At 40.3% G+C, this 26,631-nt stretch overlaps 1 protein-coding gene across 4 annotated transcripts in view; it reads right to left on the bottom strand.

Moving 5' to 3' along the window:
• Positions 1-3,499: 3,499 nt before the first annotated feature.
• Positions 3,500-26,631, bottom strand: part of TTC39A (tetratricopeptide repeat domain 39A) — a 45,230-nt gene continuing 22,098 nt past the window's right edge. For 2 of the 4 annotated variants that reach the window (XM_057401770.1, XM_057401769.1), the window contains exons 7-18: positions 24,294-24,393; positions 23,419-23,484; positions 17,589-17,697; positions 16,815-16,882; positions 16,625-16,684; positions 15,707-15,868; positions 13,809-13,900; positions 12,685-12,805; positions 10,280-10,391; positions 7,689-7,803; positions 6,887-7,003; positions 3,500-3,852 (exon numbers count right to left, since the gene is read on the bottom strand). In XM_057401770.1, the coding sequence (XP_057257753.1) occupies positions 3,732-3,852; positions 6,887-7,003; positions 7,689-7,803; positions 10,280-10,391; positions 12,685-12,805; positions 13,809-13,900; positions 15,707-15,868; positions 16,625-16,684; positions 16,815-16,882; positions 17,589-17,697; positions 23,419-23,484; positions 24,294-24,393 (1,243 nt within the window). In that variant the 3' untranslated portion in view covers positions 3,500-3,731. Of the gene's footprint in view, positions 3,853-6,886; positions 7,004-7,688; positions 7,804-10,279; positions 10,392-12,684; positions 12,806-13,808; positions 13,901-15,706; positions 15,869-16,624; positions 16,685-16,814; positions 16,883-17,588; positions 17,698-23,418; positions 23,485-24,293; positions 24,394-26,631 lie in introns of those variants that run through there. The other 2 variants (XM_057401771.1, XM_057401772.1) reach the window with 2 other exon arrangements.

Raw genomic sequence — 26,631 nt, 5'->3', positions numbered from 1 at the left:
GACCTCTAGGAAAGCCTTGTTTCACACAGGGGAGCATGACCTGATGCTTCTGCTGGGCTGCAGCATGCAAGCTGTCAAAGCTGTCACCCCAGTAGGTCTTGGACGCAGGCCACAGATCAACTGGAAATACTGAGGCACTCGATATAGAATTTAATGCCAAAACCAGTGTGAAATGGGAGGAAATGATTGATATGATCCTGTTCCTGTTCAGTGCTACTGTATTTTATAAAAGGCAAAGCTTCCTAAGCCAAGTTTTGCATGCTGTCTCACTGCAGTGTAAACAACCTGAGGCACTGTCAGAACGGGACAGTCTTTAGACTAACCATCCATGACAATGCATTAATTGCAGATCGCAACAGAACTGCCTATCAGTAACAAATCAAAGCACGCTCCTGTGATGTTGGTTTAGTCGAGCAATCAGAAGTGGGTGTTTCCCACTTACTTGTTCCCATTATATTTGTGACTTCATTAAAATCTCTTCTAATCATCAAGACCTGTGACCAGGTTCAGCTTCAGCCCACTGTTCTTCACCCAGCGTTACTTACAGGAGCTAGGTGTTGATGTAATTACACCTTGTTAGACCTCAAGCATAAGCCACTGGCTTTCCAACTCATCTCCTCCCTCCAGTTTAATGAGACACCATACATACATGGATTCCATGTATCAGATCTGATGATAAAAGCGATGCTCATTTTAGCGCTTTTCCCTTCCTGGCCATTACCACTTCCAGATGATGTGATATCACATGGGGCACGATGGCAATTGCTGCAGACATACAGGAAACAGGGATAAAGAAGTACAGTTTATAAGTTTTACAGTAAAGGTCCTACCAAGTGCAGACACCTATTTGCTGCTGTATGAGTTAGTAGTTTGCCTTTGGTTCACTTCTCTGGCTTTGTTGAGGACTGAGAAGAGTTGATACAAGCAATCACTGGCCAATGCTTCATACACACACAGTGGGTTTCTCTAGCATTAGTCAGACAATTCAGTGTTTGAAAGCAGAAGGAAGTGCTCCTTTTGCAAATGAGGTGTTGACTATACCCATCTGAAGCAGTATTTACACTTCCTGAATCTTAGGCCATGCTGAAAGTCCTTGACTTGTGATTCCATCGGAGTATCCGCTACCTTCTGGGTAGGTGAATACACTGAAATGCCGAAGCTGTTTGAGAACATGCACCAATAGGGCTTCCCCTAATTGTCTCTGTTGGGACTCAGACCGATGAAGCAATTTCCCATTCTGGAGAGCTGCTTCAGGCAGAGTGCGGAAGCTTCAGGAGAAGCTATGGAAAAGCAAGCCCAGAATGGAAAAACAAGCCCAGACTGACACCACTGAGGTTTTGATCCCTGCCACGGAAGAGCATCAATATGAAGAAGTATGCTGATGAACAGAGAGTAATGGTGGGCAATTCAAAATGCAACATAGAAAAACAGATGCCGCAACAACGTACCAGACCTTCCATTCATCCTTTAGCATTTTCCGTTCATGACTTCAGAATAGTACAGTCCATAAATCCTTGTTGTTACATGAGGAAGGTGACTACTTCCTATTGTTTGGGAACTCAAAAGAGCAAAAGCACGACTACTTGATCATGGCTGATTACAAAACCCTCAGCTGGAGCTGGAGATCAGGTCCATGATACGACTGATGTTTGTGCTTGACCAAAGATGACCATGAAAGCCTTAGTATTTTCATTGCTGCAAAGCACCAGGGAAGTCGACTGCGCATTGCACAGTACATCCTTTGTGCAGTGTATCTAACATCAGGCGAAACTCGGTTGTGGGTGACATTTCAAAGAGCGTTTCAGTGCGGCCTTGGGAGATGAATCTAGTCAGAGGGATTGTTCACTTTCTGCAAAGCACAATTTATGCTGATTTTCATGGCATTGCTTGCTTAAAAGATGCTAAGACTGCCCAAACAGTTAAAAGGGACACAACTGGAAGAAGAGGCGTTATATGCATGAAATAGAACAAGAATCTTCTTTATTCTATACAAAGAATGCCTGGATCTTTACACTTGAGTGTGGATGTGCAATATGTAAATAGCATCACTTCATACTGAGTTTTATCTGCATTGAGAAATTTATTTGAACTGAATTTCTCTGAGAAAGTCACTTTAAAAAATGCATTCTTCATCTATGATTTTTAGCTTGGGAAGACTTTTATAAAGGGTGTCTATTTTTTGAGACAATGCAAGTTCTCCATGCTGAGGAATAGGTGGTTCTCTCTCCTTGCATATTAATTTGCAATTATAAAACAATACCATTTCCCCAGAGGAGGTAAAAGCAGAGCTATAAACTGTCAATTTGCTGCTGGGGACAATCACATTAGAAAGAATATTCACTGTGAGGTACTTAGACAGGAATCTTCCTGACAAACATCTCCATTGGAGAAAACGGGCTGTCAGAAGACCTCCCATCTCCACATATCAGAATGGGTCATGGGGAAGAAGCTCTTTCAAAAGGGAGGTAGAAGTGAGCCCCCAAAACCCGCAGGCATACAAACATGGAGCTAGCCCAGAGAACAGTAAATGTGAGTCAAATGTTACCTATTACATCTGACTTCACCAGTTTAGCAGAAAAGCAGTTGTTCTCCAGCAGTCAGCACTGGGAAGCAGACCCAGCTCACTGCTCTATTCCCAAAGCCCCTTACACAAAAATTCCCCCCAAAGACTAATAACAAGCAAAGAGATAAAGGGCTCTCCTTTAAGAAAGGCAGAGCACTGTGCCAAGGGAGCCTGCTCCAACCCCAGCTTCTTACCACAGGAAACAAGGCCGTGCAATCTCTTTAAGCACGGACTGCTCAAGTTGGGCAAACCTCAGAACAATCGTTTTCCGAAGGGATTGGCTGTCACAGTAACTCCTGTTGCTGTTCAGTCAGGGCAACATCGCCATTTCCTAAATGACCTTTGAAGACTTGTGCTTTAAACTCGATATAAACCTCACATCACTTCCTTTCTGCTGAAAGGATGGCTTCCTAAGGACCCCCCATTTTTTACCTTGTCAAAGAAGTGATGCAGTTCTATGCTGCCATCACCTTCCCCCCCACCCCGGATCCTCAGTAAATCATTCAGCTGCTACAAGAAGCGGACTTGACATGAAAACCAAATTAAAGAGGAAGTTAAGACACTTGCAAAAGGGAGACCATTGTTTCACTCGCAAGTTTCCTACAGAAGCAAAAACGCCACTGGTGAAAGCTGGTAAAGAGGAGCTTTCCACGCACAAGTAGAAATGCTCTGGATTCAGAGCTGTGTCCCTTGCGCACCAAGATCTTCTTACACCATTTCAACTAAGCAGGTACTTGGAAAACGTGATGCTTCCTTCTCAACTGTGAGCAGGGCAAATTCAAACCAACCTGTATAGATAACAGATTAAATCGGTGAACTTTAACGTTTGGTTGTTCGCTTTTGACCAATCGTTGCCCTTTACACGGTAGCTTGCTTAGTAAATGCTGTGAATGCACGAAAAAGGCACACATGACTGAAAAATGAATTACACAGACGTAAGTATTCAAGAAGCCGCTGTTGGAAAACCACTCTTTTTCAGGGTTACGGTTGGTTTGGGAAGGTTTTTTGCCACGTTATTACGCTCGATTAATGTTCTATGCATCACCTTGAAGATTTTCAATGATTTGGTTTCTCACCGACTTGAAGGAGAAGGAAAAAAATGATTCTAAAGTGTCAGGAATTTTCTGCACCAACGTTTGCAACGAACAGGACATCAAAGAAGAAAAAGTTACGACACTGCCGAGGCTCCCGAGTGCACTCCATTTTCCGGGGCGGATTTGGCTTGGTGCAGGGCAGCTTGAATCCTGAAGTGTGTTCTTGTTTCCATGGAGTAATTCTTGTAGTTTTGTCTGAAACAAAAGCAGATCCACTCTCATGAATATATATTTTTAAAACATTTTCAAGTTATCTGTCTATGATTGTTCTATGCAAAGCAAGTGCAGACAGCAGAAAAGCTGTTCTTCACAGGCTCCTTTGTTGCCTACTCTAAAATACAAGGCATGTGTTCCTAGCCAAACAATGCAGCTCTTTGTTCTTTATTTGTAGTTCCACTGTCTGGCAATTACCAGAGAAATATAGCTTAATAAGAAATTGAATCTGGTCCACTCAATCAAAATACTGAGTCCTTGGTAAATACCTATAACAACCGCTTAGTTTACATTCAGAAATTAGATTTCTCCCCCCCCCCCCCCCCCCCAAAAATAACTGACAAATCTAAATACAAACATTTTCAGGGTTTTAAAGACCATATTAATAAGATTCATCTTAATTCAGCACACACATTGCAAGGAAATAGAGAAGGGAAGTAGGGGGAATAGAAAGAAAGAGAGAAAGAAGCTGTCCTGAACCAGAACAGGGGAAAAACCCTATCTCCATCCTATGGTTATCAACGATGTGTGCAGGAAATAAGGGCAATCTGCTGCCCTAGAAGCTTGGAAAGAGAAAGTGGGCACACACAAGATGCCGTATCAGCTTCCAAGGAGCAATTCACCAGCCCAGGGAAAGACTGGCAGGACTTCCCCCACAAACATCTAGCGGCTGACTCAGCACTGTCACCTGCCCACAGCTTCCAGTAGCTATGTCATGGTCTAAAGAGTTACAGAAGCATTAAAAGACTCTATATTTTCATGGAAAAGCTTATATAAAGAAAGAAAACTTGCCCCTAGGACCACATAGAAAGTGCAGATCCTCCTTAATAGGAATTAACATGTCAGCTCCTGCAGGATGGATACAGAATCCAAATACCAAAGAGGATTAGACCACGCTAATTTTCTTTTAGAAGGTATTTGTCATCTTCCCAGAAACATCACATGAAGTATTGAACAGCCTGCATACCTTAAAAGCATTTCAGTTCAGGATTTGTAATTCAAATCAAGCATGGAAGCATGGTATCTGTCACTACAGCAGTCTCTTTGTGAAAACAAGGAATTCCACACCCATCCTACACCAGTTTATAATTTCATGTATGCAACACCCAAGAGGCTGACTGACATAAGGAGGTGACTGGGCTCTGCTGTATGCTGAGAGAAACCCTCTGGAGTTTTTTCTTTAAAGCAAGCAGAATTTGTCACTCAGATGCTGCATTTCTCACCAGCAGGCTGATATTCCTGCTTGTAGCTTGCATTTATACAAACAGAAATATTTCCATGCACGACCAAGCCAAAACTGTTTATCATCTCATTCCACTCCTTCTCCCAGAGCTGAAACATTCAAGACAGCAGCAGAACGTGGATTTAGGTCAAGCAAATCAAGCATCATGCACACGCCAAGTGCTGGCCTGCACTCCTGCTAATGGCAAACCTAATTCTGCAGCCCTGAAACCCACCACAGACAACGCGCTCTCCCTCTAGTGGCTTCCAAGGCACTGAGCATTTGTAGCTGAAAGCTCTTAAAACCTCAGCATTTTGATGCAGTGTAACAGGTACAGGTAGAGATGTGAGGGCTGCGCTGTTGTTATGGCACACTGAAATAGGGATGATGTCCGTGGTGGTGTGGTTTACTTCTTTATCTACAGATCATTACAGTTTCCAGGAGTTCTTTGAGCACAGCAAGTCTGAGTGTTTGCTTTGCATATGCTGGGTAACAAATGTTTAAGTGCTGTTGTCTACTGGTGCTTTCTTTAAGCCAAACACCTTCCTGTGAGGGGCCTGTGGCTTGAGCCACACACAGTTGTCAGAGGAGAAGTGCAATGGATGAGCAGCAAGCGACACAAGTACCAGATGGAACGAGAAGCTCTGCATCATTAGTTTCTAGATCTCAAGAGAGATTCAAACACAGGAAGTGAGGATGGGAGGAGACTCAGGCTTTGAGGAATGTGAAACCAACTGGAACACTTTCCATTGCGTTTTGCTAATGTAATTTTTCCTCTTCTTAGTATCTTCCAGGAGTCCACAGAGAAGCAGGCTCACAAGCATGGGAGATTAAGAATTGTAGTAATTTAATTTCTGTGCTGACAGGCTTTTGGCACAGTCTTTGGTAGGCCGATTTCCCCACTCTGTTTTGCACAGTGGATTGACTTGGACAACAGCTCAACACAAAATCTCAATGTGACCTCCCTGAAACGTGGGGCCAGGCATCGGTTTTGTAGCTGCTCACACCTGCGGCAGTGACTGGTGTGACCCTGCACTTGGAGAGATGCAGACATCTGGACTCATTCAGGCTCCAGGCAGAGGTGAACTGCCCTGGTGCAGAATGATTGAAGAAGGTGAGGGTTTGTTTGCTTTGGATTCCCTTCTCTTCTTCCTCTTTCCCTCTCCAAATTTTTGGCTCAGCAGAGAAGTAGAGGCTCAGAAAGGGCAAACCCCATATTTTGTTAAGTTTCTAATGCAGAACATAAATGATCAAGTCCAACCACTCCTGATACACCCACTCTAATAGAAAAATCAATCACACAAACCAGGAAAGCAGGTGTTTCAGTTGCCTTTCGGATGCAGATGAAAGAAGACAAAGATACTAAACACAACCTGAAGCATTATCTTAAATGTATTTCATCAAGGAAAGAAAACAGCAATGCCAGCCATCAATTTGAGTAATGCTGTTTTAGCCATAACACAGAGCTTTGATGTAATTTAATATATCTTTTATGAATAAATAAATAGACTACAAAGATTATTACATTTTGTTACACATGGATTATTTCTTAGGGAAGCCTTTGACGTTCCTAGTAGCATCAAGTTTTTTTTACTCTTGTCAAAATGGACAAGCAAGTCACGGACTGAGTGATCAGATAATGCCTACCACTAGAAAGGTCCAAAGCATGCATGCTTCCATTGAAAAATGAAACGACGAGTTTACATGATACTAATGAAATGTTTCTCCTTCCACTAACCAGTAAAACACCATACTGACCCATCAGACATCAGCACAGGCTTTTCACTTGCTTACTTTGCTCTTTCCAGTAGTTTTATCGCTTCTTCTCTTCTGTCCTGGTCTAGATACAGTATTGCCAGCTCCAGCAAGGCATTTGGAATTAGATAATGGTCATATTTTATCTTCTTCTCACTGCATTGGAAAAGAAATAGCCTCACGATTTCGAAATGATAAATTGCTTCCCTCATTTAATAGCTCCAAACACAAGTACATAGAGATTAGCTAAGGTCAGAAAGCAATCAATCCCTATTACAACACTTGCCATGCTTTCTATCTAGAGCTAACTTCCAGGTAATTAAATGTGTATTTTGCATAACCATCCTACACAGTACGTTATTTCTCAGGATCACATAATATTGCCTTCATTATCAGGGAACTATTAGAAAGGATGACGATGTCCATGTGAACTGACAAAAAGAGATGCTATTGATGTATAGAGGTTTTAAGTATAATCATGCTGCCACCTGTCTCTGCAGACTTCATCTGGCTTTCTGGATACAGCTTCTTCATGACTACTAAGGGGAAGAGGGTAAAAAAGGGAAGTGTTATCTCAAATATTTAATGCACCTATAGTCTCCCAATAGAGGAGAAAATATCTCAGTAAAGAGAGCAGATCTGCAATCCTTCTTCCATACTTGGCTAAAAATGCTGGCAATTAAAATTGTGATTCCTTGATATCCAAACAACTAAAATAAATATGAAAGATGCTGCAGTCCTTTCTTTTCTAGTTCTCCCACAGTTGCATCTCCTCTTACTTGAAATGAATCGTTACTGAGAAATTCAAGAGCCCTCCCGTATGCCGGGTATGAGAACTTACTGTAAATAGATGTAATTAAAATGGTCTTCTGCTTCTGAGATCTTGCCCAAATGCTTGAAGCACAAGCCCTTTAACAGTTTTATCACACACTGGTCATCTGCCAATAATTCTGTAGCTGCAACATGAAGTAAATGGTACATTTTAAAACACTCTAGAGCAGCAAAGACTTTCCTACCTGTATAGAAGCTTCTACATAGGTAGGTGTTAGAACAATCCATTTATTGGAACATGGGACAGAAAGAAATAACTGGTCAATTTAGTTGACACAAGCATGCATCAAGCTTTTCATACATAGAACAAACTCTGTCTAACAATTCTTGGGCTGTTTTTTCCCTCCCTAATCCCACTGAATCCCACTCTTTTCCCACAATCTTATTGTTCTGACACCTAAAAACTAATTTAAGGTGGTCATTTTGTAAATATTGAGATCCAATTTATAATCTCTTAACCTTATGCCTCTATTGCCCTTTAGTATCTACAGCTCTTCTCTTTCCTTGACTTCTAGTCACATGGCTTATTCATATGGAAGTGTTTTATCAATTCTCTGCCTTTTAATGGCTAAACAGAAACATTCACCTCTTTTTGAGTTTATACTTTGATTGTCATTCTTACCAGCCTTACCAGTGCCTAGTTCAAAGTCATTACTATCAACGCCTTTTCTCCATCAGAATATTCTTGCATAGTGCTTTTCAAAGAACACATCTGGCTTTCCTGTAGCTGTTCCGTACAGGCAGCTGTGAAGTTCACAAGCAAAGTCTCCAGCTTGCTTGCTCATTTCCAAGTCATGAAACACAAACTGAAAAGAATTTCTGCAAAATGTGTGATACTGCATCTCGTGCAAGCCAACGTCATCCAGTTTTCACTGCTTTAAACCTTACCTGGTTCTTTCTCTGTTACTGCAGCTGATTAAATGCTGACACACACTGCATGAAGCAGCTGTTTTCCTTTAGACTAAGCAGTTGGAGGCCTTGGTCACACAATTGGAGTCACTTCTATTGACAAGTCCCACAGAGACCTCTACATATGTATGCCACCAAAGCAAACCCAAGGGAAGATGCCCAAAGACTATGCAGCAAACTAACTTAGAAGGAACAAGGAAGAGGGCAAAAGCTGACATACATTATGTGCACAGTGAGAGACTCAGGGCCACAGAAGAATTATTTCATACGAATAAAATAAAAGCAGATCAGTTGTCTCTTCTGGATAGCTGTCTCAAGAACACATTCACATGCATGTGTTTATTCTATTACAACATAAACTGCCCTGGATTGTTTAAGCAAACATTTAGGGACCTATCCTAGATGCGAATCTGATATGCATAATTGTATTTCTAGACATTAATTCCATGAACAGGCTTCCTTTACATCTTATATGATATAACACTACTAGGAGCACATCCTCAGATTCATAATACTTGAAAATACTTGAAAATGCAATAGTTTAGCCCCAAACACTGTCAAGAAAGCTCAAGGAAACAGCAAGTCACAATTTGGAACAGGTAATACTTTAAACTGTTGGCATGTTTAAAAACAATCCCACTTTGATTACAGAGTTTCAAAAACATGAATCAGCTTCTACAACCCCCTGCAAAAACCTGGCCTTATCCCCAATTTACCAACTACGGAAAAAAGGGAACTGAGAATAATTCACTTACTCAAAATACTGTAAAAAAGTGGGTGACAAAGAAGGTGAAAGGGTCAAAAAGCCTTCCTCTAAGATGTCACCTCCCACTGAAAATACTCTTCTTCAATTAATTAACAAGGAGATAGCTTTAGCTGGTCTTTCCAGCAACCCTTTAAAATACTGTGTAACGCAATGTGTACAGGAAGACAAAGGTCCTAGAAAAGGACTGCAACGCAGTGATTTAGACCGCACTCCTTTGTCAACAGGGGCTTCATCCTTTTGCAAGAAGGTAGTATAGAATAATAAGATCAAATATTTAGCAAGGGAAAACTTTGTGAGGAAAGCTGTGCAGACTGCTTGCTTTCCCACAGGAGTTGGGAAAGACTGGCAAGAAATAAGCATCAATTCAACTTTCTCATGGAAGCCTAATTAACAGACTGACACAAGATGTGGTAGCAGAGCCTGTTCCAGTTCAATACCATCTTACACTCATTCACAGCGCAAAGGAAGCTCAACCCTGATGTGCCAGGTTTCTATAGCATACTGTTGATACACAAATACCACTCAGCCCAAGGTCATATCATAAATCAACAGCACTTTTAAAACAGAAGACCAACTGATCTCCTATTTATCCTTGATAACTGTATAATAACAATACAGTATCTAAGGATAACAAAGCTTCATGATTGTAATCACCTCGACGCATACACTGTTTCGATCTAGCAAAATAAACAGTCCTTTTACACATGTCAAACTATTCCTAATGGATGGAAAATCACTTGCTACTGTTGTAAGTTATTGCTGCATTAAAAAGGAAAATTATTACTATCTGCATAAACAGTTTATGGTTTCATCACCTATGTTCCTCCTACGATCAAATTAACTACTACTGAGTGTGTCTCTATTTACAGATAATATCTTTAGCTATTGCACTCTGAAATACCTGCTTAAACCCTACCACTGATTACCTGAACTTCTTGCCAATGCTTCTTCTGCTTCAATTAGAGTCCCTAACATGCCTTCTGTTAAGTTGGGACATTTTCCAATTACAGCATAGCCATTCCAGATATACATCATTTCCTAGGGACAGGGAGAAATGACAGCATCATTAGTTACAGTACTGGATAAATGCAGTTATCAAATACTTTACTTTATCCCTGTATGAAGAAAAAGTTAGAGATTCCTTAAATAAAGGGTTAGTTTGTCAAAACACATTTTCATTGCAACTGAAAACTTATTACATTGGATTTCAGAACAAATCAGCCCTGGAAGACAACTACAGAACAATTTCCTACACACAGTGCAAGAAGGATTGCTTGAACAGACTACAAACACAATGTCACTTATGAAGACAAGTACCTTAAAACATTCATGGCACACAGCTAACTGTCCCTTGATAAAGCTCTCCTCTTGTTTTTCAGTTGCATCCTAACCAGAGCAGTAATAACTAACTACAATGTATTGCTTCCATAGAAAATATCTGAAACCTCAGAACAACAAAGCAAAACAGAACAAAAAGAAAACCACCCCTCTAACCTTTAAGCCGAGCTCCAAAGAAACGAACAGAATTTTAGAGCTGAACTGTAAATCCCTTAAATTCCTCAGATTTGTTTGATGTTCCCATAGAAAGTAACTCCTTTCTTATTCATCTGTTCTTAGGGTAAATGGTATTAAAAACTTAGGTTTTAACAAATAGGTTTAATTCCTATTTGTTACTGGGGTTCTCTCTTAGATTACATCACCAGACCAAATGTGCTCATTGCCACTAGCAATCACAGAGTTAAAAGACAGAAACAGACTGCTCCTCAGGACAAGATATTTATTCTATTTATTTATACAACCTCATCTGTATTTGATCATTTAAAGCCTTCCAATAAAATTTCTGCACAGAATAACTGAGCTCTGGAACTGCAGTACCAATAGCTGACAGACTAGAACAGAATGAAACAGCATGTTAACCCCAGTCACTGTTGCTTTCACCATCTGGTCTCTATCAATTGGAAAACCTGTGCTGAACCTACTTTATCTAGTGCAGACTTGTTAACATGGTTTTGAAATGGGAGCATTCAACCTACGTTTACTGCAGGCTAAATCTCTGCGCTAAGACTTGCTTGAGGACTTGCTCCTCTCAGCAAGTCCTTTCGCAGTGAAAAGAAAAACGCTAGAGATGAGATTCTGCACCCAATGCCACATCTTCAGAGCGCTTTTAATTGTTCAGCTGCGGCATCTGCTGCCTCAGAAATGCAACTGCAGCAGAAGCAAAGGACGCAGTGCCCAGCTGCTCCAAAGAGAGTTTAGTACAGGCACCTGTTCTGCTAAAATCCCATTGGAATAGCCCAGCCAAACCCCTGGTGTGTACACTTTTGACTCTGCAATCTCTGAAACCTGAAAGGCAAATCAAGGTAACCTAATTATTTCTCTCCTTGCAGCCTCAAGACTTGGTGAGAAGTGGCCCCTAGTGAATACCCACGCTATGCAGTAACAACTCTATTTCTTCAAGCAGCACCCTGTCACATTCCCAGCTGGTGGGCTGAGAAATGACTACTCATTGATGTCTCCAAGAGACTCTTCTTGTTGAGGCGCTTTCTTTAGGAGTATTTACTAATCACCCATCTGTTTCTCAAACACAACATCTCAAAGCACTGCAATGTTAACACCACTGCACTTGGCAAACCTCCTTTTGTGTTCTTTTACGTGTTCTTTGCAGGCAGGTTTTTTAAGTCATTATAAGTGAAGCAATGGGTTCCTTAATGCAGCTGTTCTCATCCGGTCACGGGTATGTGGCCAGCATTATAGACAAAAAATAGGGAAAGAAGAAAGGCAGAAAACCACTGCATACTGTTAAAAGTGGCTAAAGGATCTGGTTGTTTCATCCTGGCACCCGTGAGTTGCTCTGCAAAGCACCGAACTGCAAACATTCAGGGACAAATTAAATTGATGCTTATATGCAGTTCCCAAGTCGTGCATTGTTTCCTTGATTCCCCCTCCTCCCCCTGTAACTTGTACCTTAAAGTCTTCTTTTAGCAAGCCTCAGTAAATGACACGTGACAGAAGAGACCCAGGGCAAAGTTCCTCAAAAGGGAATCAAAAGAAAGCTGCTAGGAACATGCTAGTCTATGGCTGGAATAATGAGTTACACATGCAACACATTTACGTGTCACAAACAACTGGATTAGTTCCCTGTGGCTGGTGCATGCCCCAGTTTTACAGCATTCCTCGCATTCATTTGGCTTTGCTTTGGGAACATTCCAGTCTCCTGCAGAGGTTTTACCTTAGAAACATGGAAAGATACTATTCTAATTATCTTGGGTTTATTTCCATAAATTAAAAAGATGTTAATAAGGCTGGGGTGGGGGATACAGTTCTAACTTACCAAAGGTGGAACGGGCAGAGGAATGGGGTTTGGAGAAAGATATCGTCGAGCTTTCCGAATGGCAAACTTTTCTGTAGGCAGAGATTTCCCTGCAATTTTCAGTTTCAAACTGGGAACAATCCTAAAAGTTTAAAGGAAAACGTAAGGAATTTTTCCTGAGAACCTTTGGGGAAAAAAAATCTTCAAACTTAAACAAAAAAATCAAATCAAAAGACATTAAAAAAGCTCCTGAAGACTGAAGTACTGCTACCTCTGGGGAAGCTGAGCAATACATATTCACAAAAGCTGTCTTTATGCAGGGCACGAATATCTCTAGGCTTCCTCTTTAATCAAGCAGGAAGAAGAGGGACTCTTCCCCACCCAAAGAATAAATTATATGGTCCACCTAACTAATAAAAGGCCCATCTCTCCCCACAGACTAAGGAAGAGGCAAGCTAGCTTTTGTCAGTGTTCCTCTCATAATCCCAAATATCACACCTATTCACTTTGTAATGGTGCCAGAATCCAATGAAATCTGCTTGTAATGAATATATATGGAAAACCTGAAAGAAATATCATTACCAGCCACAAAAAAAAAGGTAATATTTATATAGAAAAATTGCAAACCCCAAAATAATCAATTTTCTTTACCCCAGCAAGATTTAGGCAATTTTGATCTTAAATTACAAGCAGGTTAACTCACTGTGTTAATAATGCTTATGTTCACTTGCGCATTTAACTCCTTCATATTCTTTTCAGACTCAAAACCCCAAGAATCAAGTTCTACTGCTGTCTCCATGAAGAAGGCACACATCTTGTAGAATAATCCACTGAAAGCTTTCATATCTTACATGTAATGTTGATTAAAGGAAACAACTGAGAAAGAATGTGAATATTACTTGCAACAGCAGCAGCCACTGTATGGCTGACAGACCTGATTTCTATCACTAAAGCATTTCCAGGCGAGGAGAAAGCTCAGGGTCCACTTCAGTCTAAGGGAATGTTTAATGTTGCAATTTCTTAACAGTCCAATGCTATTTGGCAGATCTTCCAGACTACACAATGAATAATCTTGCCTCTCTTGCTCCAACGCTGTGACATGAAGGGATAGGAAACTTTCGTAACTGGGAGTTAGCAAATTTTACCTAAATAATTCAACTTCGCTGTCTCCAAAAGGGCTGCAGTCATCTGGTCCAAACATACTGAGATAAGCAGCTTTCATGTAAATGTAAGTAGCCTGCAAATGCAACCAAGAATATACAGAAAAGTGAATTTACAGCATCACCATTATTGATATAAAGCATAAAACAGCAACAAAGAGGAAGAAATTGCTGCTTCTGCTCACAGATGGGATCTCACCAAATTTTAAGCAGGAGATAAGTATTTTAGGAAATGGAGTACAGGGCTGTTGGTTTTTACCATGGACATCTCTGTTTACTTTGTATCAGCTTATAGTTTACGTCCACATTCCAAGAACAAATATCATGCTGGTGAAAAGGTAAGAGGGGCCCATGAAAGCTGCTAATACTCAAGGATCACCTCCTCCAAGCTCAGGAATGATGCATCCCAACGAAGAAGAAGTTAGGCAAAAATGTGAGGAGGCCTTTGTGAGTGAACAAGGAGCTCCTGAACAAACTCCAGCACAAAAAGGAAGCCTAAAGAGGGTGGAAGCAAGGACCTGTAATTTGGGATGAATACAGAGAAATTGTCCAAGCAGCCAGGGATCAGGTTAGGAAAGCTAAAGGCCTGAGAGAATTCAGTTTGGCCAGGGATGTCAAGTGCAACGTTCATAGAATGATTCCATGAAGGGTTTCATGATTTCATTAGTTATGAAAAGTACTGACTTCATAGGGATTCCTGAACAATCATACATTCAGCAACAAAGGAAACACTGAAGGAAAACAAAGCAGCAGAGAATGTTACAACTCTCACAACAGTAGAGAATAACAGTTGGTGAGTTCTTGATTACTGTTTAAGGAGTATACAATAACCGCAAAATTCAGGAGTTTTCTGGAATATTCTAAGATGTGATTATTTATTTACACTGGAATCTAACAGTGCATGTACAAGACCATCTTTCATTTAGCTCATGTAGTTACTAGTTTGCTACTATCACATTGCACTGTAGATTATATATGAATAGAAAGCATCTTCTCTAAAGCCCTTGCAACGCAATCTAAAACTTTACACACAATTTAAAAGGACACATGCTAATATTAATCCCACAGGATGTTAATGCTTTTAAGCCAGGTGGTGCACCTCTGCCTGTGGGAGTTCTGTGGGTGCTATTCAGAATAATGCACCCAGCTGAATGTGCTGTTGGAGTCCCCAGGGGCACAGGGAGTCCATACTGCAGTTTTCACCTAAGTGGGAGTACTGAGAGACTTGATCTCACCTGTCTGCTTGGACCTTACGTTGGCTTTGATTCCGCTTGACCAATACATACAATGCATGGTAGAAAAGTAGAGATACCCTCCCTATACACATAGCCTGACCACATTAAGAAGAAACAAACAACCAATGAACCACCTACACCCCCAGCCAGACTTAATCCCTTCTGACAGATTTCCCTGGGGCTCAGGGGAAGACAAAAGGAGGATGGAAGGTTCTGGATGGAAGAGCTTCTCTCTTTCAGACACACAAGGCAAGGCGCCTCTTCTAATTACATTTATTATCCTGGAGGCACCATCATGGCTACTCTTGCTCATCACCAAAAGAGCTTATTTCCATAATGCACTGAAAGAAATGGCAACTTGTGCCACTAATTGCAATGTGCTGATGACACAGTCAGTACACAGCAGAACACCTTTAACAAGCTGTTCTTCATCTACAAGTCACACCCAAAAGATTTCTGTCTGCCCACAATCTGGTCAGATTTGAATGGTTGCAATTCACATTGTTCAGTAAAGCCACAGCAGATCAGGCTTTGTTTTACAATCTTTACCTTCAAGGCTATAAAAGCTTGAAAGCTACAAAAACTTAATCTGATTGAAAGTTAATAGATACCACAGGGCCTTCCATTCTCCTGTTTTGTTTAACTTACCTTTGACCAAGTGTTTTCTTTGCTCAGCAGGTCCGCATAGAAGAAAGCCATCTTCCACTGGCGCTTGTAGGTGAAGCACCACATGAGCTCCCAGTAACACATGTGATGAAACTGCTTCCAGTATTGCTGAGCCTCACAACATTCTTCATACCTGTTAACTGCCTGAACACAGAGATTTCCAAACGCTGCTTTAATCATGTGTAAATGCACATACACCAATGCTGTAATAGACATTGGGGCACCACGATCTGCCAGCATGGCTCTTGCAACTTCCAAATTAGTAAAAATCCAGTATTCCCCAAAATCACATCTGTTGGGTTCACACAAGAGATTCATGCATCTACAGCCGTTCTGGTGTTAGCAAGTCTATCCCTGGCACAAACCTCCCCTTTCCTGGAAGTTGTATTAAGTTTTAAGCACAGGCAAAATGAATGTTAGTGTCTAGGGAAATTAGGAAACTAAAGGCAGAGGACAGATTCTCAGCTGACGTTTATTGCTGCAGCTCCAAAGATTCCAAGGGAGCTACCACACTGCATACCAGCTAATACTCTCAGAATTTTCTGGACATGCCTTCTTCATCTCCTTAATTCTTTCAAGTCTTGTATGACTCTCCAAATCAGACTGAAGGCAAACGATTACCACTGGATATTATTAATGGCACAACTCGATTCAGAATAGGAAAGACAGTGAGAAAACTGTGCCATTAATACTGGTGGACTATATTATCACTTGAAACTGAGAAGGGTAGCAAAACCAGCTGGTCAAACAAGGCACTCAAAATAGCTGTAATTCATAGTCTATAAACTATCCATAGGCAAAAGCTACAGGAAGCATTAGCCAAAAAGGAAACACTGTTCCTGGAGGAGTTTTTCTAAAGCTTTTGAAACTTACTTTCCCAAGAGCAAAAAGATTACTTACCGCATCAATATTACCCTTTAGCGTTTCTATCCTGCCTGCAAAAAACAGGAATATGGCTCCCTGTAATAAATAATAATAAAAATACAAGTATTCTACAACAGTTTTCAATCTGACCACACAGTCTAGATCTTTGTTGTTTGGCAAAAAAACATTGAACAGTCACACCAAATTAAATAATGATTCATTTTACCTTTGGATAGCGTGCCAAGTAAGGCTTGAGTAGTCTTTCTGCCTCCTCTACATTTCCTTTTCCTGTCCCTAGAATGCATAAAAATGCAAGTGATAATAAATAGTAAGGAAAACAACAACAAAACAAGAATGCAAGGTACCGATTAGCCATCCTCATCTGGCCAACATGTAAGTCCTTTCTCAATAAGTAAGGCATAAATACAGGTTGGAGTTGACTAAAGCCAACAAGCAGGAACACCTGAACAACACTGCGTTTAATGACTTGAAAATCCACTTATGCATAGACAAATACATTTTGTAGAATGCTTTAGCAGGAGATAACAGGGAGATACGTCTCAGTGGGAAGCTATCACCTCCCAGAAAAGTTAAGGACAACATAAACATGAAGAAAGTATTTGGGAAGTTATCACTCACAACCATTATTTTAACTTCCCCAATAAAGTACCTGAGTACTGAAGACAGATTTAATGTTCTCAACTTCTTTTGCTATCCCCATTGTCTCCCTTCTTATGCGTGAAACAAACCTCCATCTTGAAGATTAAGACATTCTCTTCAATTCAGTATTGTGAATTATAATATATATTGTGAATTATAATATATACTGTGAGTTATATATTGTGAATATATAATAATCACTATTGTAAAATTACCCACAAATGAATTACATTTAATCTGGTCATGAACAATTCACCACCAAAGAGGTGATGGAATCACATTTTTCCCCTGTGTCCCACAAGAACTAATCAAAACCAAGAGTTATTATAAACAATCTTACCTAACACAAAGGTCATGAAAGTATGATAGCAAAGCAACAGCATGGTACACAGCACCGACCTAAAGCTGTATGATGATGCTCCTTCTTGAAGCTGCAGCAGACCATGCTCCTGTGAAAACAGAGGTGAGGAGGACAAAGTACTGGACAAGAAACAAAGCTGTGTTTTGCTAGCTTAACTTCTGCAATATCAACTAGAAATTGCTCACTCACCAAAATCCCAAAATGCACTGACATACACTGCTTACACAGTGATCAAAGACAAAAATACACATATCTAACAGGATTCTACAAAGTTAGCCTGAAAAACGTCTGATGACAGAGCAGCAACTTGGGATGTACTGCATGGTTAATGTAAGAGAATGTGAGACAACTTATCACCACCATCCAAGTGCTGCTAAACAGCAATCCAGAAACAAAACCCCACAGTTTTGAAAGGCAAGGCCAATAGCGCATATCACCATTGTGCAGCCTATCCATGTTTGTTGTTATTCACTGCAGAAGCAAGTTCTAGATATCAAGAAAAGAAATAAAATCTGCAACTAACAGGACAAAAGATGACAGAGCAAAAGGAAGTTTTTAAGCATGCCAAGAACAAAAGGAGCTTTGCAATGATTCTGGCCCACTACTACAAGTGGAAAAATATGATGAAAAAGAATATTCTGTTCCCTTTGGGAAGAACTAAAGCAATCAAGTATACAGTGTATTTATATTCAGTGAGAGCATGATGGATAACCAGCTTTAAGGATCCAAGCTCCTGAGGCCACAGCATTCAGCAGCCCATTCTAGAACTGGTTCCATGAGATCAACAGCATGAATATATATAAGGAAGAAGTTCTTTACTGTAAGGGTGGTGAGGCATTGGAATGGGGTGCCCAGGGAAGTTGTGAATGCTCCATTCCTGGCGTTGTTCAAGGCCAGGCTGGACAGAGCCCTGGGTGAGATGGTTTAGTGTGGGGTGTCCCTGACCATGGCAGGGGGGTTGGAACTTGATGATCTTAAGGTCCTTTCTGACCCTAACTATTCTATCATGATTCTATAATATAAATATGCAAAAGTATTAAGCATGAGATCTGCCTACTAGTAAATATGTACAGTGAGACATCCCCTGTGTGCTGGGGAAAATTCTGTTTCAAATTTACACTCTGACTGCAATGGAAAGTTACTGGAACACGATGTATGTGTCTATAAGGACATCCTTTCAAACCAGCTACACTATAAATAGGGACCCTGAGGGATGCCTATTGGAGCCACTGTGGGAGGTATCAGAACAGCACTCAGAGCATCATCTCAACACAGATTTTAATCTTTTGTTTGTCCTTGACAACAGAAGAGTGTTACATTACCTCACACTTATTCTAATTTTCATCATACATGAATTTCTTCACTTAACTAGTGTGGCTGTGTTTTCACACACATACAGCTGCTTGGTGGGGTTTTCCATAAATCTCAGTTTATTGCATTTATTACAGGGAAAGGTAATTAACAAACATATCTGCAGGTCAATTAGTGCAACATTTAGTCGCAGCAAAATAATGACAATACTAACTTGCATGTCACTTCAGAAGAGATTAAAAGCTAGCAAAATCACTACTGAAAATCAGAGACAATAATGGAAATCAAGCACTCTGCAAAATAAAGCCAACTGCAATTGCTGCAAAGAGCAAAAGTTTGATTGATACAGATAAGTAATAAAATATGATGCATTCAGCTTCTTTAAACTGCCCAGATGAGACCCACAAATATGTGGATTTTAAAACCCAGCACTAGAGCACTGCAAGGGAGAAGACAAAACATTCTATGGAATGAATTTTGGCAAAAAAAATCCCAAAGTAGATTTCCAAAGTACATTTTTCTGAAGTGAAAAATCTTCAGGCTGGATATTCCACTGAGCCTTTACTGACATCAGTACCAGCACTTAACAGTGTTTACAGTCATTATCTTCCACATAATAGAAAAACACATAAAAAGAATGCTGATCACATCTGTGAATAGCACTAAGAATGATACAGAAACAATTTTTATTACTCATATGGAATAACGTAATAATTTGTTGAGTTGATCTCATGTATTTTAGTCTCAAAAATGTATTTTAATACAGGCAAACACAAAGTTATCATCTCTATGAACAAAGAATGCAACCTGAACCCTCCTTGCGTGGGACTTCATCCTGGAAAGCAGTCACTGTGAAGTAACCGGATTAAGAACATTGTCCATTCATCAGAAGGATGCAAACCTGGCACACTTGACCCTAAAGCTGAGTAGTTGCACAGGTATGGGAAACTCACCGAGCAAGTTAGTTCTCTCTGTGGTATGTCCATAATCCTGTTTTGTCCAGCACAGGTATTAAAGAATGCTTACTTTTCACTCTGCCACTTGAATACCCCAACCTTTCTATATTAAAGTTACAATATAATCAGTCTGTAAAAGAGAAATCTGGAAGGTGTTGCTATTAGTACTACACATCTGTGTATAGAAAAGGCTGCAACAAAGCTGCTTTTCCTCAAAAAAACCCTTGCAAACTGGTTCTGTTATGATGAGATCCACAGAAAAGCGAGATGATGGTGTTGCTGCTTAAATTGTTTTAGATACCATGCTCAGCCAGCCAGCCTCCCTAGGCTCCCTCTGTGGCTGTGGACTCAGAGGTACTCCTCCAAGGAACAATTCAGCATAGAAGCCTAAGGTCAGGCATGAATCACCTTTTCAAGCACCTACTCTTTCTCCATAGGGAGCCTAAGGAGATTAGCCAGCAAACCTAATCAGCTAAGAGAGGTGTCATGAGCTGGGCAATACCTCCATGTAATACTCGCTGGGGATCAAATGAGTATCTCAGAAACAAATCACAGGCAGCTACTACTTGAGCCTAAGGAGGAATTCTGTATGCAAACTACACTCCCTGGTGCCAGTCACTAAGTGAGTATATTACATTTAATTGTTAGGACACACCTTCTAATCATAAATAACCCATAAATATCTCCCACACCTATGCCACAGGTGGTATGAGCAATCCCAGAACACCAGGAAGGAGCTTCCAAACAAAAGTCTATTACAGGGCATATTGCTGCAATATAAAACAGATGTTGAGGCAGTAAATTCTCGTAATTTCTCCAAAATATTTAAATGACATTAACACATTTAGGTTTTGTTTTCACAGAAAATGTAAGTTACTCTGAAGGGAATTAAGGTATAAGGGGTAATGGGTTAAAATTTAAACAGGGGAAGTTTAGATTGGATATAGATGCCCCCATGGCAGGGGGGTTGAAACTAGATGATCTTAAGGTCCTTTCCAACCCTAACTATTCTATTATTCTATGATTCTATAAGGAAGAAATTCTTTACTGTGAGGGTAGTGAGGCACTGGAATGGGTTGCCCAGGGAAGTTGTGAATGCTCCATCCCTGGTGGTGTTCAAGGCCAGGCTGGACAGAGCCTTGGGTGAGATGGTTTAGTGTGGGGTGTCCCTGCCCATGGCAGGGGGGTTGGAACTTGATGGTCTTAAGGTCCTTTCCAACCCTAACTAGTCTGTGATTCTATGATTAATGTGATCCAGTACACTAATTCTAACCTTCCTTCGCAAGTTGCTCATAACATCTCACAATCTCTTAATTCTCAAGATTGTCACTACACTATGTTACACTGGTATCTTACTGATTTGATCCTTGTCCCAGGACATCCAGTGCTCTGTCATTCAGGACTCCCCATATGAGCAGTGGGGATTCCTCCTAGTGAATGCGGGATGAACAAGGACAATGCTCAAAATCATTATCAGACAATGCTGATACTGATTCATACTTATTTTAGCTGCCACTGACTAAAATCCATCTACTTTTCTGATGTGAATGCTCTTTAATGATATTTTGAGATCACTCCCTTTTAATTATGGATCCTGACAAGGAAAGCAAAGCAAGGTCATGTCCCATGACCTGATCATTTTACTGCAGGCTTAGCAAGGAAGATGGATACTAATTAAACTGATAGACAGCACATTTGAATGTAGCATTTTAGATTTAGTCTTCATTTAAAATGTGGAGAAGAGACCAAGACGCAATTCAAAAAGATGCTTTAGTGACGAACTGGAACCCAGGTATTACAAACTGACATATCAAAAATATTCTTCAGCTCAGCTGCTTTAGGAAAAGTGTCCTCCCACATCAAACAGTACAATTTGAAAGACAGTGGTTCTATCTGAAAGCTTTCCTGCTCTGAAATCATGCTGTCATCGACCCCCTGACAAATTGCTCATGTCAGACTTCTTCACAGTTCAGCAGCACAGTATTTGTAACTGCCTATAAAATAAGAACGAGAGTAAATATTTAGCCTGAGACCAGGCAGAGGAGTCAGGAAGAACAGTTCAGTGCTTACATGGGAGATAGTGCAAGGACTCTTCTGATCTCACATCAGAAGTTAGTTATCATTAAACACAAAAAGTCCAGATGGAACACGTGCCCCACTTACTGCCCAGTGAGTGAGGAAGGCCAGCCTCCCCAGGACAGTGTACCTGATGGTGTGTTCCACAAACCTCTGCCCACAAAAAACTTCTTACAAAATTGGGCAAAACTGCATTGAACCTAAATGCCCAAACACAGGTCCTATGCTATTAAATACAAATAAGCCCGTATTTTGACTAACGATACAGGGGAACAGAGCTTAAACAGAGAGACAAGCACAACTGGCACCTGTTGGACTGGAAGGGAACAATCATGGCCTCAGGCTACTTTTATACTTTCTTGATCTTATCCCTACCTACTATTTTGAGACTCCAGACTGCTGTTAAGTTGATCATGTTGTCCACAGTGCCTACAAATGGCTTTGGGAGTAATGAAGCTTTGGGCATGTCCTCATTTACTATCAGACACGACATGTCTGAGAGACAAGAAGAGTCCCTTGGGGTAAATCTGCTGGCTCCAAGGCAGACTGGTATCGTGGAAGATATCACAATGCAATTTTAAATCCAGTTCTGATAAACACATGACCCACACCAAAAGCAAGGTGCCTTCCAGTGCTCTGCACTTCTCTCAGATAAACTGTAAACAGCTCAAGGCACTAACCATGGCTCTTTTGTCTCTTGCACAATCTGATGCTCACCATGAGCATTTAATGGAAAAGATTTAAAGATCAAATACAGACATATTCTAAACTCCTTTCCCTCTCCAAATACAGACATATTCTAAACTCCTTTCCCTCTCCTCCTCTGTCACTGTTTCTTTTACCTTCCAGACTCCTGCCTGTACTGCAGGGGACAGCTTCTTGCAAGCTCTGGAAAATCACCACTCAAAATGATTGAAAATGCAATTTCAATTCTGCTTTTGGCTTTAGACATCTGACTCACCAATGGTAAATGCAAAAAGACCTTTTTAGGACGCTAAAGTAAATGCTCATCAATGAACTTTGATCAACATGTTTAAAATACTCCATAATTTATGGTGTGCAGACAGCAGGGTTTCACTTAGATTTATGATAACATAGGTCATGCTTCAGTGAGTTATTAAAAAGACTGGAATAGGAGCTGACTCATCAACACAAATATCAGCCCACTCATACCCATACAAGAAATCCCAGGGCCAAAAGAAAACATCACAAATTCAATTAGAGGGACAATTTTCATCTGCAGTAATAAGAGGAGTGTTCAGCAAAGTGTTCTCGGAACCCTGCTGGTACATGAACTGCTCTTACATTTCTAGGAGAGAAACAAGTTGGCTTGTTGTCGTAACTGACATATAGAACTATTTGATTTTTGCCTCTACTGAGCTAACATGAGGAAGAAGAGAGAAGCTCCTGTCTCAGTTCACAATTTAAGAGTGAGAGGAATGTACCAATACTTAGTTCACATTTACCTTGTTCCCAGAAAAACCAACAAACTCCAGCAATCTCAGTATCCGTGCAGGAAACATGGACAATGTCTATGGAAAGAAATGCAACAGTTATGCAGTAATGCACTGTATGCCTCTCAGCTACCCACTGTCCCCTACAACTTTTCCAAACACTGAAATTACCAAAAACATCTTTATGTCTGACTATTTTCTGGCCAAATATGCACACCTACTATATTTTACATACAACTTAAACAAAAGTACCTGTTTAATATAGGGAACCTGTGTCTCCAAGATTGCTTGCACAGAAATATGTTTACACGGCACTTAGTAACTCCAGTACTTCTTGGATGCTTCAGAAATACTGCCCTGCTAACAGCCAAGTCCCTGGTTGCTTCCCAATGTGCCAGTTAAACAGTACATGGAAATCAATAAGCACAGGCAACTGCTGCTTCTGAGCAAGGCTTCTCCTGGCCCCCATCCTAGTTTGTAACTTCTCATGAGACTATAATACCTTTCCCTCCAAGCACCTCCCAGTCACTGGTCACTTGGCTAATGATCACCTTTACTGGAAGCTGAGCTCAGGCACTCAGCTATATTCTCAAAGAACATGCCCTTAAACCCATATCAGATGAGATAACTTCTTAGTTGATAATCTCCCCATGAGGATGCACAAGTGGGTCTGCACACACAAAGCAGTGCTGCCCATGCTGCAAGTAGCAGTCTATTTCTAAAGTGTACTACTGTCTGACATTCTGAGACCAGAGATGAGGATCCTGTGTCAGAGCACATCCTATAACCATACAATTAGTAACAGTGATGTTCACGGAACTTCTTAGGTGTTAAGAATCACTTTCAGGAGGCTGCAGGACTTCAAGAGAAGAACTCTTGGTACGTACCAGATTAAATGCTCCAACTCCAAGTTTTACACCTCCCTCAAAATGAAGATGGTTCTCTCCTTTGACATAATGTGGAGACTGTATGAGACTGTCCAGCTCCCTGCAAATGCACAGGGATCTGTTACATTGTCAATAAATAAAATGATGGATTACAATTCAGAAAGAAAGTAACCCAGTCACCTTGAATTACACAGGCGTTTAAAGTCTGTCATCTCACTCAGGTGAACAAACATTTTGTTGGCTCTATCCACAAATCATTTCTGTCACACTACCACCAATTCAAAAATATATGGAGTCCTGGAGATTAATTTCTGTCAAACTGACATAGTCAATTTGCAACCACATTTCTGCCTGAAAATGTGTCAAGAATGGCTGCTGGGAGCAATATAAACCTCTACTAATATGAAAAGAGATGATGGGGCAGTGTAGGAGAGTGAAATTTAAATTAGCAAACTGGATCTGAGTTTCACTAATCCCTGAAGGTATTCCCTTCTTCCTCATGTTCACTGAAAAGAACATTTTATTATAGATAGGAAAACAGTAAGAAATATTTTTAAAAGGGCAGGTATATTCGAAATTACTTTTTGCTGATTTTTCTACCTTTTCTAGATCTCAGCTTTGTAGTATCCCTTTACTTCCCTGTGCAATCCAGATGGATTTGAACCTGTTTTGTCTGAAGTTTTCTTTAGCTACGTGTTTTTCACACTACTGTTTTAGTTCATTTTGTTAATTGCCAGGAGAAGGAAAAAAAACCTTTTTTAATGGCAGCCACATATTTGCATTCAGGCTCTCATGTTTTTATCTACTGCTTGTTGCCAGCAGATAAAGCAATATTTGTTATAAATGAAGTTTTACAATGGACCTGCATTTAGAGTTGCCTTCAACCCACACAACTATGGACACTGTCATCTCTCTCCCTTTCAGTATACTTATGGAGAACCTGGACTGGATGCTCTTTTGTATCTGCTAGATGTGACTTTTTGTGGCTGAGTCCAAATTTCAAGTCCTACAATGCAACAACATATGATGCACATTTAGCTTTCATTTCTTCAAATTATTCATACAAGCCTGTATTACTGTGAAAGTTTTCTTATACTCTTATTCACTGACAATAAGCAAATGTTTTAACCTGAATGACCATTTTAGCTCATTCCATCTTTTTTTACAGTGTATGGTAACCTTTCCTCCCTGAAAAGGACTTGTAAATTGATAAAAATTGTATTTTTGCAACCTTTATTCCTCCTGTCTTTTAATGGTTCTTGCTGCAGATTACCAAACAGCAACTGCTAACAGTGGCAAAAGGAAAGACAGCTTCTTATATGAAAGCTATGTTGTAAACAATACTGATCAATCCAAGCAAATAAAGTCTCGTTTCCATATTCCAGTGTTTTCTCTGTAACCTGTTGCACACACTCTCGCCAATGCTGCAAACAATTCTTTCTTCCCACATCAAAGGTACAGTCCAACAATTGTAACTGCCAACTGCACATACAAACTTCTCCTTTGTTAACATACATGTTTTAGTACAAAGCAAGTTGCTATTAGCATTCTTTCGAAGACCACCTAAGAACTACTAAATTTATAACACTTTGTTTTTAAATATACTAGAGCTGGTCTTAATTTACTGAGGCACAACTGAGTGTGCTGCCCAGTTTAATGTAATTTTTAGGATTTACTACTGCACTTCAAAACCTTTTGCACATGTTGAAAGTAGCTCTCCCCAGCTTCCTGGATGAAAAGAAATCTGCTTAAGTACGTGTTTTTGGCTTGTAGACACTGAGTAATAGGCATGTTGTGAGTTCAGATAAGCAGCCCTGCTTATCATTTTCAATAGCATGCACCTTCAGAGTAGAACAACTGTCATACTTAACCAGATTAAAAGTCCAGCTAAGCAAATAATTCACTCAATGGCATATGTTTGGAAAAAACATCATCTAGGAATTGACTGTTCAGGGACTTCATGACCCAGAGAAACTGCATCTGTTTTACTATGGTAACTAGCCCCCATAAGCCTATTTCCTGTAAATTTGTTTAATCTTTGTTTGAAGCCCTTTATACTTCAATTTATTGTCTCTTCATTTTGTTTTAGTTTCATGCATTTATTATGGAATTACTTCTGCTTCAACTACTGCTTTTGAATGTTCCAAAAAGCCGTAGCTAGAACTACAAAGAAACGCCATTTCACATGCCCAGTGACTGCGAGACATCAAAACTGCACTATGCTGACACACACCACTATATCATTTAGAACAGTCATTTTTTGACATAATTTCAAGTATACAGTACTTGAAGTAGGCAAAACTTGGGAGTTAACAGGGTTAGGGTCCACTATCTTTAC

This window comes from Pezoporus wallicus, unplaced genomic scaffold (genome assembly GCF_028554395.1).
Source record: "Pezoporus wallicus isolate ANWC-B61680 ecotype Strahan unplaced genomic scaffold, APGP_CSIRO_Pwel_v1 contig_1035, whole genome shotgun sequence".
In the NCBI taxonomy this organism is placed as follows: Eukaryota; Metazoa; Chordata; class Aves; order Psittaciformes; family Psittacidae; genus Pezoporus; species Pezoporus wallicus.
The sequence above is the reverse complement of the archived record's forward strand: the minus strand, read 5'-3'. Positions and strand labels throughout refer to the sequence as shown.